This window comes from Haliaeetus leucocephalus, unplaced genomic scaffold, assembly GCF_000737465.1.
Source record: "Haliaeetus leucocephalus isolate CR32 unplaced genomic scaffold, Haliaeetus_leucocephalus-4.0 Scaffold269, whole genome shotgun sequence".
Classification (NCBI taxonomy): Eukaryota; Metazoa; Chordata; class Aves; order Accipitriformes; family Accipitridae; genus Haliaeetus; species Haliaeetus leucocephalus.
This window is the reverse complement of record NW_010972705.1, coordinates 1-17,413: the sequence shown is the minus strand read 5'-3', so window position 1 is coordinate 17,413 and position 17,413 is coordinate 1. Positions and strand designations below refer to the sequence as shown.

General features: G+C 40.5%; 1 protein-coding gene across 1 annotated transcript in view; it reads left to right on the top strand.

The window, feature by feature from the left end:
- Positions 1-14,690, top strand: part of UBAP2 (ubiquitin associated protein 2) — a 78,499-nt gene extending 63,809 nt beyond the window's left edge. Inside the window, 10 exon segments of the mRNA XM_010569315.1 lie at positions 1,081-1,352; positions 2,477-2,655; positions 3,765-3,975; positions 5,224-5,263; positions 7,950-8,133; positions 10,689-10,755; positions 12,086-12,281; positions 13,499-13,590; positions 14,481-14,528; positions 14,682-14,690. Of these exon segments, the coding sequence (XP_010567617.1) occupies positions 1,081-1,352; positions 2,477-2,655; positions 3,765-3,975; positions 5,224-5,263; positions 7,950-8,133; positions 10,689-10,755; positions 12,086-12,281; positions 13,499-13,590; positions 14,481-14,528; positions 14,682-14,690 (1,298 nt within the window).
- Positions 14,691-17,413: the final 2,723 nt, after the last annotated feature.

Below are 17,413 nucleotides of genomic sequence, written 5' to 3'. Positions count from 1 at the left end.
TCCCTTTTTTTTTCTCCCCCCCCCCCCCCCCCCCCCCCCCCCCCGATTTTTCTCTTATTAACCGTTAGATGAATTTTGAATGAGGACTATATAATTTCTTCATAACGTGCATCACATCTCAGTGTTCTTTCCTTAGTATGCTGAGAATGATGCAGGTTACCCATTTTGTCTCTTCAAAATTCTATAGATTTCTCATTTGATTGAGCAAAATTAGTAGAAACAGTGAAAGTGACACAAACTTGGTTTTTGCAGTGCAGTTCCTAGAAGTATACTCACTGTGAAGAGTGACAGCTCTTGCATCTCTCTCATGTGTATGTGTATATGTTTCCAGATAGATAAGCAGCCAATCTGGTAGCAGTTATAATCTTTGACACACAGCAGTTATGAAAAAATGTTTACGTATGTTTTAAGTTGCTTTCTAACGCACTTTACCAACTGAATAAAAAAACCTTCACATTGCAAACGCTGTGGATCTCATACATTTGTTCACCACTGCTCTGAGCCACTGCATGGCTTTCAGCATCTGAAAAATATGAAAGGGGAAGGCTTGGAAAAAAGCTGTGTCCAGTGTCTCTTGACTTTCAGGCAGACTGAGGTGGTAGATGACTTCCTATTTGTGTTGAAAATCTTCTCCTTTGTAGGGGCAGGAAATCCTAACTCATAATACCTCTAAATTGCAACTTCAGATCTCTTGGAAGTAATCACATTTTATCAGCACAGCTAATTGCAGTGAAAGTGGCAGTGTTTGATTAAAATAATCTGTAACCATTTTTGAGGACTAATGTGTGATAGTATTATGTGACTGTATAGATAGGTTTTGTTTCACATTTTTGAAAAAAGCCGCATAATGCTTGTCCACAGCTGTTTATTTAAAGTAGAGAATATAAAATGTTGGCCTTATTACTGCAGTGGTAATGTTCAATGTGAAACTTGTGTGAGGTCTGAAAGAGACTTGCACACACTATGAAATCATAGCTGTCGAGTATGTCAAGTCACCCAGATTCTTTCATAAGAGTAGAAGCGTGAAGAGCAGAGTTTAATGCTTTAATTTTGATTTTTCTTTTTCCCAACACTGACCAGACTTTAAATCCCAGCCTGAACCATCCCCAGTTCTGAGCCAGCTGACCCAGCGACAGCAACAACAAACGCAGGCAGTTCCTGTTCCTCCTCCTGGACTGGAGTCGTTCTCCCAGATAAAACTCCGAGAGCCATCTCCAGTAGACACCTCTACAGCTGTTAGCAAAATGTTACAGCTCCCCACTATATCTATGGATAACCAGGCAGTGACTGCCCATCAAACCCAGCAGAAACAGATAAAACCACCAAAACGGAGGATAACTCCAGCATCCAAGGTGGGTAATTGAGTGGTAGTTTGTTCTTAGTAAATGTAAAAACACACAAAAGCTTGTGTCAGGAATAGTGTGGACAGCAGGAACGGGGAGGTGGTTGTTCCCCTGTACTCGGCACTGGTGAGGCCGCACCTCGAATACTGTGTTCAGTTTTGGGCCCCTCACTACAAGAAAGACTTTGAGGTGCTGGAGTGTGTCCAGAGAAGGGCAACAAAACTGGTGAAGGGTTTAAAGCACAAGTCTTCTGAGGAGCGGCTGAGGAAACTGGGGTTGTTTAGCCTGGAGAAAAGGAGGCTGAGGGGAGACCTTATCGCTCTCTACAACTACCTGAAAGGAGGTTGTAGCAGGGTGGGTACTGGTCTCTTCTATCAAGTAACTAGTGATAGGACAAGAGGAAATGGCCTCAGGTTGCACCGGGGGAGGTTTAGATTGGATATTAGGAAAAATTTCTTTACTGAAAGGGTTGTCAAGCATTGGAGCAGGCTGCCCAGGGAAGCAGTGGAGTCACCGTCCCTGGAGGTATTTAAAAGTGTAGATGTGGCACTTAGGAACATGGTTTAGTGGTGGATTTGGCAGTGCTAGGTTTACAGTTGGACTCTATGATCTTAAAGATCTTTTCCAACTTATGTGATTCTATTCTATATGTAAGTTGCTAGGGAGAAGGAGCACAAAGACCATGGTATATTTCTTGTTTCTAAAGCAGGAAATTCTAAGCTGGATAGTTTTTAGGTCCAAAATGCAGTGATGTTGTCTTTCCCAAGCACATAGCTGATTGCTCCATGTGGAAAATAACTGTTGCTGAGTGATTCTGGTTTGACATAGTAGCCACAAGATGAATGTTGGCTGAAGGTGAATGGACATGGATGACACTTTGATATTGTAGAACAGTATGGCTTACTTTTTCAGCTCCAGATCAGAGCACAGAATCAATGAATTAATATCAGGTTACAAGAATGTAGTTAATTTATGTGATGCAAACTGGAGGGTTGTCACAGATCTAGTTAGCAGGGAAGGCTGAGGCAGTAACTAAAGAAACATGTAGTTAAGGAAGGAGAGGGTGTCAGTTACTGGTATCTAATACATGTAATGCATGCAAAGGAATTACGGCTTTTTTTCCCTCCTTTAAGATTCCTGCCTCTGCAGTGGAGATGCCTGGATCAGCAGATGTGACAGGGTTAAATGTTCAGTTTGGAGCTCTGGAGTTTGGATCAGAGCCTGCACTCCCAGAGTTTGGATCAACTTCAAGCAGTGAGAATACCAGCCAGGCGAACAACAATAGCTTGTACTCAAAATCTGTAAAGTATGTGTGAGTTCCCCTTGTGCATACTTACATGTGGTCTTTAGGAGGTCAAGTTTGTGCCAAAACCATCAAGGGACAGTTAACATGTAATGGATGGGGGAGATATGATGACTTGTAAGGCTAAGGGTTTTCTGTGGATGGCATCTTAAAGGAGAAATTTCTTTTCTAATGACAATCAAAATGTCTCTGGATGGGTCAATGTGAAGCTGGAAAGGACATGAATGTAAATAACCTTATAATAAGCTACTCTTTATAGAATTGCTTTCTCATGTTTAAATGTCTGGATTTTTAAGTTTGTTTGAGGGTTTGTTCCTCACAACACAAACTTTTCTGCTTTTGATCCAGGAGAGATGATCCTTGTACCATAAATGTGTGTGTTTGTAGATTAGCAACAGATTACAGATCTGATGCTCCTACAGGATAAGAAAAGAAGCCAGGCTTTCAGTATGCAGAAGCTCTTACTGAAATGCTGAAATAGCTGATGATAGATGCCAACGTACCAGTAACCTGTTTTTTTCTTCCTTATTCATTGAAAAATTGGCTTCAGTAAAAAGCTTCCTGAAGTTAATTCAGAAATACTACTAAAAATGAACTTTCACGTTGACTTGTAGTTCTATCAGTAGTTTAAGCTGTTTAGAAAGTAAAACACTGCTGCATGTTTTAAAGTATTTTTTCCTCTTTGCATAGTTCATTCTGTTAGACTGCTACTGTCACGTTAGAATTCTATTGTAAAAAGAGACTGGGTGTTGCTCATCATATACCAGACTTTATGGATCTAGTTGTTTAAAAATAGAGAGATTATGATCATTAATTTATCCTTTGACAAGGTGAAAATAACATGACTGGAAAGTGCTTGTGTGTAAACTCTTGCTTTGGTTGGGCAGGCAGGAGGAAGGTGAATGGTGCTTAGTGCAGCCGATGGTTTTGAAGCTGTGATTACTGGGTACCAAAGCAAAATTAACTATTTTTTTCATTATTTGATTTTCTACTATAAATAATGTAGATTTGACTGCATGTTTAAGGTAGTTTGAGATAACTGTATAGGAGCTGATCTTTTCATGAAGATGTTCAAGTTATCATTTACCAAGATGATAAATAATTTTTACTTTTTCCAGTGATCCTTTGAATACCTCTTTGCCAATACCCAATACAGTACAGGAGTCCACCTACACAACCTCTGCCATCACCTCTTCCAGTCTGACCTGCTCATCCCAGAGCACTAGCCCAGTAACAACAACTTCCTCCTATGACCAGACTTCAGTGCATAGTAGGATAGCGTACCAAAGCTCCATGGCTCCATCTGAATCAACCCCTGTTGCAGTTACGGTGAGTGAATTTCAGAAATAAGACCTTGAAAAAGGTGAAATACTCTTATCTGTTAGACTTGTATATATATATAGACATATATATATATTTAATATATATATATATACACACACTCACACACACACTTGTTAGACCCTGCTATGTTAATACTTTTAACGAAGCCAAGTGGTATTCTTGATTCCCAAGCCCACTCTGTTATTTGTTTTTACTTTTCCTATTGTGTAGCCGTTTTTGGCCATACTGTATATGGGATATAAGAGCCTCTGACCTTATGGGTTTTGACATCTTAAATTGCTGTTTGATCTTTTTTCTTAGTAACACTTAACATTCTACTTGAGTTTCCTTCCCTAAAGCTGAGATTTTAAAAAAGGAGCTATCTCTGTATGTAAATATTAGTAATCATATTTTACCATAACTTGACACTTTTTATCCAAAGGTATATTATTTATTAAATTTATATGGCACCTAGCAAATGGATCCCAAGCTGTTTGTGGCCCTTCCAGCATCACTGTTCTGTTGGCTATAGACACCAGTGGGAATTAATTTCATGTTTTATTTTAAAAAGCATAGGGAGAGGTCTGATCTAGGGCAGAGAGGATCTCTCTTGGGACCTACTCTCTTTGTGTATGGAATATAGGTTTGTTTTAAGAGAACTTAATTTATTAAATGTTTAAGGAACTTGTGAGAGTTTGTAAGTTTGTTTACTTCTGGCCTTTGTTATGTAATGGCTCAGTCACACTTGTCTTCTGCACTAGCTCGTATGTACTGGTGAGGATCAAGCGTAACTATCCACTTCTGTACTCCAGCGTTATCCAAAAAACAACTGGTGCTTCTCAAGTCTTATCTTTCAATGGAAAAAAATTGGCGTCTCTGTGTAACTTGGATAGTTAAAATTGTGAGTTGCATTAGATCAAAAGCACAACCATTTCCTATATGTTAATGAAATTCTTTCTTTCATATCGGTGTGAACCTGAAGTTTGTGTTATATACAATACATGGGAAGGTCTCCGGCTGATGGGTGTAGTATGGGCAGTGTATGGGATTCTGTATGTTCAGGACACCTTGCACTTGAGACAACTATTATGTGGTTTTGTTAAAGGCAGTAAAAAAGTTAATTTTCTGCCTTTTTGTCTTTCAATTTAGAATGAATATAGAATTTTGCATGAAGCATGTTTGATGTGTGATTCAGTCTGAAAACTTAATATGCCTCTAAGATGATTTATTCATTCAATTCTCCTTTGTTTACAGAATGGGCACAGTGGAGTTAGAACACAGGCAACTCTTGACAGTAAGTTTACAAAGCTTGGTTGTGCACAGGGCTTTCTGATCTTTCCTTACTACTTGCTGTGTGCACAACTGTTCCAGTGACATCGGGTTTAAGGTTTTGTATTGTTCTCCCTGACTAATTTTTGGCTGATCCATTTGAGTTTATTTTATACTCACATAGGATACACTGCTTGTTTCTTGCCTAAAACTGAAGTGTGAAAGCAGTCCTACTAAATATACAAACCTAAGCAGTCTTAGAATTAGAGAAGCAGCTTTGCTGCTGCTTTTCCTTTTGAATTTACTTGCCAAAATTTATTTAATATAAAATTAAAATAACATATACGATTAAAAATTAATATAAAATTGCTTAGAATTCTTCCAATTCTCAGTTGGGAAGCTGTGAGTAGCACTTGGCTGTAATGAAACAAAGTCACATTGTTTGAATGCACCTCTCACTGGGTATAGTGTTACGTATGCCCCGTTACAAGACTGTGGGGAATAAGGGTAACTAACATGCTCCCTCTGCTGGGTAACTTGCTGCCTTGCGGTGGAGTAACAATAACAGTACTTGGTCTGATACAGCCGTTACTGTTACCATCATCTTGGTCTGTTTCTAATGTGGTGTTTTACTTGTAGCACCCCTACAGCTCTCTTCCTGCAGTTAAAATAATTATAGTATTCGCTATTCTGACCTTTATGTGCTGCTCTGTGGAAGTTTGCAAGGGCAGCAGTGTGAATTAACATCTTTTGGAATTCCAACACTTCATTTTTAGGTCTATCCTCCTCTTAAACATCTCTTCAGGTAGGTCATTAGTGGGGCAGCCTTTTTTTTTTTTTAATACTTCTGAGTAAAAAGAAGTAGAGTATTCAGACCTGTGAACAGTGTTTTGCTAGTGCCAAGTTTAATTTAAATGAGCAGGAGGAGCGTATATGCCCAAGAGTTACCACTTAAAAGATTGTTATATATAAAGACAACTTTTCAAGTGGAAAACTTTCTTACTCTCATCTACAGAATTAATAAACAGTTTATGAAATTCACTACAGGACTTGTCTTCTTGCTATAGTAAACAAAGATCTGAGAATTTGTAGTATTTTTGTAGTTATTCTGTAATGGCATTATTAGTCCTTTTTTCTATGCCAGTTCTCTTTTGAGAACACTTCTGGGTTTTTTCTGTATCTCAAGCTGTCCTGGTTTTGGCTGGGATAGAGTTAATTTTCTTCCTAGTAGCTGGTGTAATGTTATGTTTTGGATTCATCGTATGTAGTTCATGCATCCAAACGATTTTGATATTCTCTCATGCTTCTTAAACCCTTAGTTCAAAGCATGACTGATGTGTTGTAATTCTGACCATCCTACTTGTCTCCTGGTTTTCTTTGTCTTGCACATTGTGTTCAGGCATCTTATAAGGGGTTTAATGAAGATGGTGCTTCTGTCCCTTGTATTGAGGACATCTACTTTCTACTTCCAGAAGGGAACCCTGCTTTAAATGTATTGAGAGTTGTAAATGTTATTTACTTATTTTTATATGAATCTTGCCAGGAGGTATCAGGTGATACAGTTGCCACCTTCTTAACTTTGTTTCTGTTTGTCACTTGAATTTCCTTCTCTGTTGTCAGTTACCCTCAAACTTATTGCCAAGGCCAAGACCACTTGATTTCTGTTTGCATAGCACCCAATCCAGCAACCTGACTTGGGTCATTTAGGGAGGAAACCAAACCATTAATGTGAAAAACCTGTGATGTGTAACTTCGAAGTGTATATCTGACTTTTGTTTGGTGACCATTCTAAAACTGTCTTCACATGCATTGCAAATTAGTGATGAGCCACTGGGTAGTGGTCTCTGGTGTGGTATAGAAGCATGGCCCAGCAGAAGGCAGGGCTCAACTCTCTGAGTTTTATTGGTGGGTGAGTGCCTCTAATTCTTTATATTATTTGTGCAGGACAAGAATTAAGTGTAGAAACTGATGGGAATTACGTTGGGCAGTCAAGTTGTTCAGTGTCTTTTTTCAGTATAGTGATCCTTTGGAAAGGCACATCTGTGGTAAACAAGTTTTACTCTATGTAGCCTAAAAAGTAATATTAAAGCTAAACACTTTTTGTTACGTAGATCAAATAAAGTCAGTCAATATTTGACAAGTCTTTAGCCATTCAAAATACGTAATGCTGTGCTCAGTTGTGGCCTTTTATTGTAGCTGCTTTTACTCTACTGCATTACATGTTTGAGTAGTCCAAACCGATAAGTTACATGTGCCCTTGTACTCCAGTGGTCTCAGTCTTGATTGTCAGAGGTGCTGTGTAGGTTGGAGTGAAGAAGCAGAGCGGTAGGTAAAAGCAGATTTGTACGGTGCCTTGAAAAGCACAGCTGTTAGCAGAACCAAATGCAAGGAATTTGAAATTGAGTATTGAGTTGTGAGGAAAAGCTAGTGGTCCAGGCAGTGGGAGGTGAAGTGCAGAAGACTGTAGTTTACTACACGTGTAGCAGTGAAAATTATAAATCTATTGAAGTGAAGACCTTAAAGGAAAAAACTGATAGTTCTGTTGCTGTTTGAATTTTCCTTAACAGTCAGATTGCTTGATATTGTTACTGGTTCTGCATGGTCAGATTTTTGTAAACCAAGGGGAGAATACTACTGTATTCCTGAATCCAGGCTGGGATGTCAGGTGTGCTGGAATTTGTCTTTGAGTGCCTCTTTTTAACTTGTTGCAGCTATTTCATCAGTTCCAGCGCCTAAGGCAGAGCCTTCTCCCTCACTACCTTCTGCTGGTTCTCTGCCTAGTGTGGTATCCACCACTGCTTCGCTTCTGCCTTCAGCATCGCAGCACGCAGCAACGTTGCCCAGCTTGCCTCAGTCCAGTGATTTGGCCAGCAGGTGCCTTTGCCAGTGAAGCAGGTACGGTAGGAGTTGTGATAAACTGAAAGGGGTTCCATTTTGGGGAAAGGGCAAACGTGAGGGTGATTGTGTCTGGGGGCTGTCAGACCTCAGGGTCCCCTTTTCTGACCCAAACTAGACTGAGGAGAGAGATTCAGAAGAGAACAGGATGTTTCTGTTTGCAAAGTATGAGCTCTGGGCTGCCTCTTAATGATAGAGCAGCTGCTGCCCTCAAGTTTTTGTGGTATATAAACAGCTTTGTATTTCAAGGGGCTCTTGCTTCAGTCATGCCAGCTAAATTAGCTAAATTGATTCCTCCAGGTTTGTTTTTTTTTTTCTACTATGTCCACAGTGCCTGCTGTTTGTTTAGTGTTGTATGTTTGAAACCATTCCCTAACAGTTTACTTCCTGGCTAATTTTGAAATAGTGTAGTTTCATTTATATTGGTATTTCTTAAAATTAAAACCCAGAAATAGTTCTACAAGGAAAGTGTGTGTTTTTTCCTTTACTAAGAGTCTTTCTAAGAGTCTTCCTTAAGACACTTTGAAATATCAGATTGGTGTTCCTGGAAGTGCATTCAGCACAGCTTAACTGATTTGTACTATTTGATTTTTCTCAGTGCCTGTTACTTGAGCTTCATCCTCAGGCGGGTGACGTCCTGCGACTATACTGGTTATGTTTTAATACTGACCCTTGTACTGTATTTGTTAATGTAAGAAACTAATTTGTTGGGATATCAGGGTTTTTTTTCCCCTGTTTCACAGCTAGGACGTGGTTGATTCTCTTTTAATACACTGGTGGTTTTTGTTGAATAAAATGCTAAATATGTCAAATAACGAGAATTGTTCCATTTGCATTAGAAACATCATCTCCCCACAAAAGCTGTGTACGTTGGTAGAAATTTTACTTGGAGGGTTGGTGCTGTTGGGCAGATACCAAGTGCCATGAAAAGATGATGCCTGAATTCCGAGCATGTGTGATGTTGTTGTGCTGGTGGCTCTTGTCTGTGTCTCTACCATAGGTCAGATGGTGAATTAAGGCTTATTAGAAGAGCTGAGGAGAGTGGGCAAGGGAGTGGTTTAAAACCGTATGTTGGACTGAACTATTTCTTTCCTTGCTTCCTGAAGTGGTGTCATTGTAATTCCTGCAGATGGGGAACAGTTTTAAAGAATCAAAGTAAAATTAGTCTGTGAAACTGCCATGATTTATTCTGGTCTCACATCTCAAAGAGCTGCCAGAAGTGTTTGCCCTTAAATTAGGACATACAATTTAGCCCACTGCTTTGCTATGAAAACTGCTGTATTTTCTTGTGGCTATTTCCATAGGGAATACGAAAATATTTGTTATGGTTAGGATCTCTCTTACTTCTGATTTCACATGAGGAGGGGCTTTTTTAAGCACCAAACCGTACATGTTTTTTATGGCTTGGTTTTGTTTGTTCAGTGTTCATTCTGTTTATTTTGTACTGTACTGTAAGTTATGTTCTTGACCTCAAATGTAAGGTATAACTTTTATCAGTGTAAATGTTTAAGAAGCAGTTTTAGTCACCTTTCAGGGAGACATTTAAAGATCTTTGGATTACAGATGAGTGTCGGTGCTGCTGTTACTGCCAAAAGCTCACAGGCCTGGTCAGCTAGGGAAAAAAGGTGGTGCTAAAGCAGAGTTGCTTCCTAAAATTAATTATCTGCAGATGTTTTTCAGCAAGGGATTCTTTATTTTCATTCTATACAATGTACGTATAAAACTGAACTGATAGTTCTGATTCATCTTTTCAAATAGGAAATGGCTTTTGGTGGAGCGTGGTGGTATGAACTGGCCTTGATTAAATTGCCAGATTCTGTAGTAGTATGGCTAATTTTTGGGCTTTCACAGATGCTTTTCATTTGCTGGGGGTTTTCTGAGCCCTGTCTTTTGAGAATGTGTTGGGGGCTTTTGGCAAAGTTATGGGGCAAATACCATGCAGTTCTAATTGGTTGAACTAATGTTATGCAGGTTAAGACGTGAGAAATACCATAGTGAGTCAAACCAAAGTACTGCCTAACCTGATTAATGTCATTGCCCTGTGGCAGGCAGCAGCAGTTGCTCAGGGAAGGAATGAGAAACAAAGCACGTGTTGTGTGAACCTTCTTCTGGTTTTGGACTTCATGTGTCTTGGAGTCATTGCTACATAATTCTTGTAGCAACTATTGCTTTTCTAAAAATATAGTAAATCGATAATTACAAGTAAATGGTGTTTTAGATGCTTCTTGTTAGTTATGATTCTCTCTGTACTTCAGTTTTTTTCATTTAAAGGTAGTAGGATATTAGTTAAAGAAAAAATTGTCTGTAGGGGTGTGTGTATATATCTACACATACACATATATATGTATATACACACACCCCTACAGGCATTTTTTCCTTTAATATCCTACTCTGTGTGTGTATGTATATACACACCCCTACAATTTTTATTCTTCAACTAATATCCTAATATCTACTCTGTGTGTATATATATGTGTATATATACATACATGTACATACTTAAAATAGTTCTAGGAAAAATTAAATTTTATTATTTCTTTGCAATTTCTTTCTAGCTCCCTTTCCAATCATCAGAGCAGCCTCTCCCCTGCCTCAGTGTTGTCTTCAAGCACATCACATGCAGTAAGTCCTGTTTGCGTTTCAACAGCTGTTTGGCATATAGTCAGTTTATCTGATAATTAAGACCCTCTCTTAATGTTCGTTGTGTCCCAGTACACAAAGAACTGAAATGAGCCTTATCTCAGGGAAGAATGACTGCCAGCCCTCTTGTGGTAAAAAAAGTCTTTACCACTTGTGATTCGTACTAGATCAGGAACAGCTATTACAGAGACTTGCCAATCACACAACTGCAGAGGAAACTTCTGTGCCAGCAAGGGAGGGTGAAATAAAGAAAGAATTTTTTGTAACACATATATTAAAAAAAAATTTAAAAATCTTTGGAAGTGGCTGTCTGAAACTGCTCCAAAATGTGGACTGTTAGCAGTCTCAACTGGAGAGGTTAGCTGGCAAAATGCAGGTGATGGAATGGTACATGTCATGAGAAATGCCTTATGACAGATGATTTTAGAGTTTACCATATGGCATTGTTGTCATCTATGTATTTAATGCATTTGCGATAACAAGGCAAATGGTAGTGAACACAGTGCTCTAGATGAGGTTTCACAAACAAAAATGAGAGAGTCACTGCCTTGTTCTGTGATGGGGTACTTCTGTACAATCCCAGATGGGGTGTGCAGATAGGTTACCGCTTTTCTTTATGCCTGTATTTTGGTTTGTAATGCTCCATCCCTACTAAATATGTAACTTAAAAATTCATACTTATCCAAATGTCCTTCTTTTCTTGTCAGAGTTGTTTTGGCTTCTATGTGTTGATGACACTGTTTTGCAAGTGTGATTGGCTTACAGCTAAGGCACTGTATTGTGCTGGATTCAATCTAGGAACTACTTTATCCTCATGTGTTCCTGTAATACATCTGGTCTGTGTTTGAGTTTACCACATGGACTCTGTTGTGGGGCACTACAGTTTTAACTTTTTAAATTCCACAAGTGTGTTGGAGAAATCACGAGAGCAGTGTCCTGTATTTTGAAAACAAATACTGTCTTTTGGAAGAATATAGGAGTTTAAGATAAGTACTAGCTTGGAGGAGTATACAAGCAAAGAGCAAGAAATAATGCAATGGAGTGACATTTGAGTTACTGTGGTATACTTTTGTGATGATATAGCAGTTTGAATTTAACTCTTGTAATAATTTTCTTTGAATACTTAAAATTCACAAGCACGCAACTTAGTTGCTTGCTTGGTATATAGATAATGCATATCTTTTGCATGTACTGCTCTTACTTAAAAGATTGTAGTTGGGGTTTTTTTGGTTTGGTTAGGTTTTTTTCCCCAAGGATCTTCCACAGTGGTTTATTTGCTCTGTGATCCTCATTCTTTTTGTCTCCTTTCTAGCACACTAGTGTTGAGAACACAACTTCGCTCCAGCCCTCAACAACCTTTTCAACTGCTTCAACCTCAGCCACTAGCACCACCTCTTCAGTTGTCAGCATGGCAAGCAGTATGAACACTACAAACAGCCTTGGCCTGAGCGTTACCAGTGTGTCTATACCAGCTGCTACCACACGGGCAGCTCCCTTAGTGTCTTCAGGTTCGCAATATTAATGTGACATGTGGATAGACAGAGGACTTCAGTCAGCAGGGCTGTCAGTTGAGCATCTCACCAGCCATAACTATGCTAAGAAATCCACACTCTTGACTAGCATTTTCAGCATGCTTTATTTGCTGTCTTACACAAAACCAGGCAACCTTATTTTATATTTGAAATATTTGTTAGGGTGTTATGTGGCATTTATATAAGATATCCCATCCCCAAAGAACTTTATAAATAGATAATAGGGCAGTTCAGACTGTGGAAGTTTTGGGCTAGGAGATTCACCCAGTTTTTATTCCAGGTTGTGATCAGCTCTTGGCTATGAGTTCACATTAGCTTTAATTTCAGTATTCTCTGTGGCTTGAATTCATTTGGCAGTATCAAAATACACTGCAGTGTCCTCATTACCATATGCCACATCCCTACTGCCACATCTACAGAAAGGAAAAAAGTGTCTGATGTCTGGGTCATTCCACAGCAAAATAGAAGATGGGGAGGCTTCTTGCACTGAAGTGAAAGTAATGCTGAATTCTCTTTTGCTTCTCGAATCAACCTGAACTGCTAAAAGGAAATCCTATGGAAGGAAGTGAATGATTTTAACAGAAGGATTTCTCATTCCCATATCTTGTAAATTAAGTGTCTTGATGACTGGCCAAAGTGCATTTTTTTTTACTCTTCTGCTTCCTAGCACTGCTTCATGGAGGCAACTGAAGCTGTTTCAATCTTACTCTCTTTCCTATTCTCAGCTGCAGTAAGTCACCCACAAAAAGTACGCTGGCAACATTTAGTGCTTTCCAGTCTATTGCTGGTGGTAAGGGGAAATGTGTTGACAAGAGCAGAAAATGGAAGGAGGGAATTTGCTTTCTTAGATTGAGAACAGTGCCTAAATTTTACCTTGAGGAGACGACTGAGGAAAGGAGAAGTTTCTGTAATTCTTGTAATCCTCTTGGACAAAGTAAATGGCAAAATCAAACTGTTCTCTGATGGGACTCTTCAGTCTGAAGTAGCCTGTGCTTTCCCTTCCTTGAGGCATGGTTAAACTCTTCAGGCTCTTTTGAGCATATTCATCAACCAGCACAAAATTCTTCTGTGTAGTTCTGCTCTTTACGAGCTATGAGAGTGCAGCTGCCAGGGCTTGTGAGCTATCTTGTCTGGATGCTGAAGCCTTTTGTTTTCTAAAGGCTTGTTAAAGTGTCTGTGTTTTGATTCTACAGGCAAAGCTCCCCCAAACCTGCCCCAAGGTGTACCGCCCTTGTTGCATAACCAGTATATTGTGGGACCTGGAGGACTTCTGCCTGCCTACCCAGTAAGCAATTTAATTGTTCCTGTCCTCAATTGCTTAACCCTTGGTGCAAATGGGCCCTCGCGAGCTGCTGCTGTCTATGCCAAGGCATTTCTGTTGGCACATGTTGCACCTAGAATTCTTGTTCCAAATGCTGAAGAATATATGAAATATATTCAGTGGGGGTTTGCTGCTGGTAGTAAACTGTAGAACTGTTGGTACAGACTTATGTGGCTGCTGTTGAAGCTAAACATGCATGTTGCTATGGTTTTCAGTCATATCAGGTTTTAGGGCCTTTGAGTAAAATTAGACTCATTCAGGTTTGTGTTACTGGAATAGATTTACTATAGTAATGGTTGAAATGTACCATGTGTCCTGTCTGTCATACTTTGAAAGATTGCACATAGCTTTTTGATGTCTGACCAGGATCAACACATTTTGGTTATCTGTTTTTTTGCATGGAAACTTTATTCTAATCACCTTTCTGTATCACACTGAATGCAAGGGGATACCATAGGTTACTTTGTGGACTCATCATCAAATCTTAAATCCTGTTACTCTCAGAAGTAATGATTGCAGCAAAGAAGGCTGTTGCTGTTACTCCCAAATCTGAATGCCCTGTAGATTTTTCACAAGTGGATGAATGATGCATCTGTGAAAACAGTATTGAAGATGGGACAGTGAAACTCTCCTCAGAGGACTACTGTCACTGAGAAACAACATCAGAGTGACAAGCCATTTTAAGCTTAGCATTACTAGCCTTTAAATGCTACAGTGCACCATGATGGCACAGTGTGATGTATAGCTGTACACCTTTAAAATAGACTAGGCCTAGGTCAAACTCTGTTTAAATCCCCAAATTGGTCAGAGAAAAGTGTTACAATGATGTTGTATTTTTATCTGTCTTTAAGCAGATTTATGGTTATGATGATCTCCAGATGCTTCAATCCAGGCTGCCAATGGTAAGTAAATGGCTTTGTTTGTTTAATTTTAAAAAAGTTATCTTCAGTTTTGATAATTTGTGCAATGCAAATTTATTTGTTTAATGGTGATTGACAGCTTATCCTTATGTTTTATGTTCTGTTTTTTTAAATATCCTCAAACGGTTTCTCTAGGTGGTGTGAATTGATATAGAGCAACTATTGTATTGTGCATTGTTCCATCTGCAAATTCTGTAAATAGAAGCAAGTGTGCTCTGTGCTTGTGAGTGGAGAAATTTTCAATTGTTGTTGTATGACATTTTGTCAAATTGTAGTTGAAACCTGAATGTGAATGTTTTCTTTTACCAAGAGGTAGGGTTGAACAGCAAGTACACAAATTGGTAGTCAGTAGGTGCATCTGACAGGTTTTGGAGGTGCTCATAGGTGCAGATCTTTGCGTATCCGTCATGGCAACAAATGCAGGTGGGCTGCCAGAGGGAGAGTATATGAAGTTTTATTCCTTATCTGGATCCAGAATGTAAATGATGTGTGAGAGATGCTGAGCTCCCAGACAGATTCACAAAAAGCTTCAGCCAAGATTGCAGAAAGGTAAAGAATATAGTTTTCAGAAAACTAAGATAAGGATTTTGGAGGGAAAGTTTGGTAGTATGTAACAGGAAAGTCACAGGATTAAATGATTCAGTGTATCTGTAGGGGAAGAAATTGAGCAATGAGCAGTGAACTGGAAAAGAAGTATCAGTGAATGAATGCCATAATTAAATGTCCAAGTCAGTACCAGGTCTTCCATGTGGTGTTTGGGGACAGCCAGAGGCAGAGAGTCAAAAGTGAGTACAGGGAAGTCCCAGAAAAAACCCTGTCCAGCTGCACATCCTGAATTAAAAATATAAAGTTGAGTGTATTAATGAAGATTTTAGCTACCGATGAAGGCATGATCCTTGGAAGAACTGTCGACTGAAATGAATACGATTATTTTCAGCCCAGCAAAATGACAAAATATTTGTAGTTCTGGGGCCAGGAGAGACATGATGTGGTGGCTTGACGCTGGGTGGATGCCAGGTGCCCACCAAGCCCCTCTATGACTCCTCAGCTGGACAGGGAAGACAAAAATAAAGAAAGGCTTGTGGGTCGAGGTAAGGACAGGGAGAGATTGCTCACCAGTTACCATCAAGGGCAAAACAGACTGGACCTGGGAAAATTAGTTTAATTTATTATCAATCAAATTAGAGCAGGATAATGAGAAATAAACCCAAATCTTAAATAAACCTTCCCTCCCCGCTGCTCCCCTCCCTCACCCCCTTCTTCCCAGGCTCAATTTCACTCCTGCTTTTCTCCACCTCCTCCCTGCCAGTGGCACAGAGGGATGGGGAATGGGGCTTGTGGTCAGTTCATCATGCGTTCTCTCTGCTGCTCCTTCCTCCTCATAATCTTCCCCTGCTCCAGCATGGGGTTCCTTCTAGGGGAGACAGTCTTCCACAAAACCTCCAAAGTGAGTCCTTCCCATGCACTGCAGTTCTTCATGAACTGCTCCAGCATGGGTCCCTTCCACAGGGTGCAGTCCTTCAGGAGCAGAATGCCCTAGGGTGGGTCCCCCGCGGGGTCACAAGTCCTGCCAGAAAACCTACTCTAGTGTGGGCTCATCTCTTCACGGGTCCGTAGGTCATGCCAGGAGCCTGCTCCAGCACAGGCTTCCCACGGGGTCGCAGCCTCCTTCGGGCATCCCCCTGCTCCGGCATGGGGTCCTCCCTGGGCTGCAGGTGGATATCTGCTCCACCGTGGACCTCTGTGGACTGCAGGGGGACAGCCTGCCTCACCATGGTCTTCCCCACAGGCTTCAGGGGAATCTACTACAATGCTTAAAGCACCTTGTCCGCCTCCTTCTTCACTGACCCTGGGGTCTGCAGGGTTGTTTCTCTTACATGTTTTCACTCCTCTCTCCAGCTGCATTTTCTGTACTGCAGCTACTTTTTTTTCCCTCCTTAAATATATTATCACAGAGGCACTACCACTGTGACTAATTGGCTCAGCCTTGGCCAGCAGCAGGTCTGTCCTGGAACCGGTTGGTGATGGCTCTGTTGGACACAGGGAAACTTTCTAGCAGCTTCTTACAGAAACCACCCCTGTAGCCGCCTTACTACCAAGACCTTACCACACAAACCCAGTATATACTGTTAGAGTAGCTAGAGGCAAAATGTTTTCTAAAAGAGAGGTTCGACTTTTATCAGCGTGTGCTTCCCATGTGTTCACTCAATTTTTTTGTTGCTCTCTTGACAGGAATGCTTTTTTCCATGTACCTCTGACACAGATAGATGCAGAGGCTAGACCAGAACATATCTCTAGCTGGGGAGGTTTGCCATTGTAGGGCCAGGAGCTTAGACTTCTAACGTTATTCACATGTGGTAACACCAAGCAGAGAGAAAAAAAATCAGGGGGAAATACTTAGTCAACAATTAATAGAGTAAAAAACAAGGAGAAAACACATTCTTAACAAATCCATTAACCTCAATAGAAAGGATGAATGAGAGAAAATATTGCTATTCATAACTTCTATGTGCAGCCCTATTCCGGTTGGTGCTGCAAGGTGTCTTCAAGCAGCGCAGCGAGAGGGTTTGTCGTGGAGAATGCCTGAAGCGTCGAGAGTGGCCGCGCTCGGCCTCATCAAAGCGATGATGTCTGCCGTGCGTCGTCGCCTTGGAATCGTGGAATGGTTTGGGTGGGGAGGGGCCTTGAAGGGCCATCTGGTCGAAGCCCCCAGCAGCGAGCAGGGCCGTCTTCGACTCGATGAGGTTGCTCAGAGCCCCGTCCAACCGGACCGTGAATGTTTGCAGGGATGGGGCAGCTACCACCTGTCTGGGCCAGCCGTTGCGGTGTTGCAGCGCCCCGATGGTAGGAAACGTCTTCCTTGTATC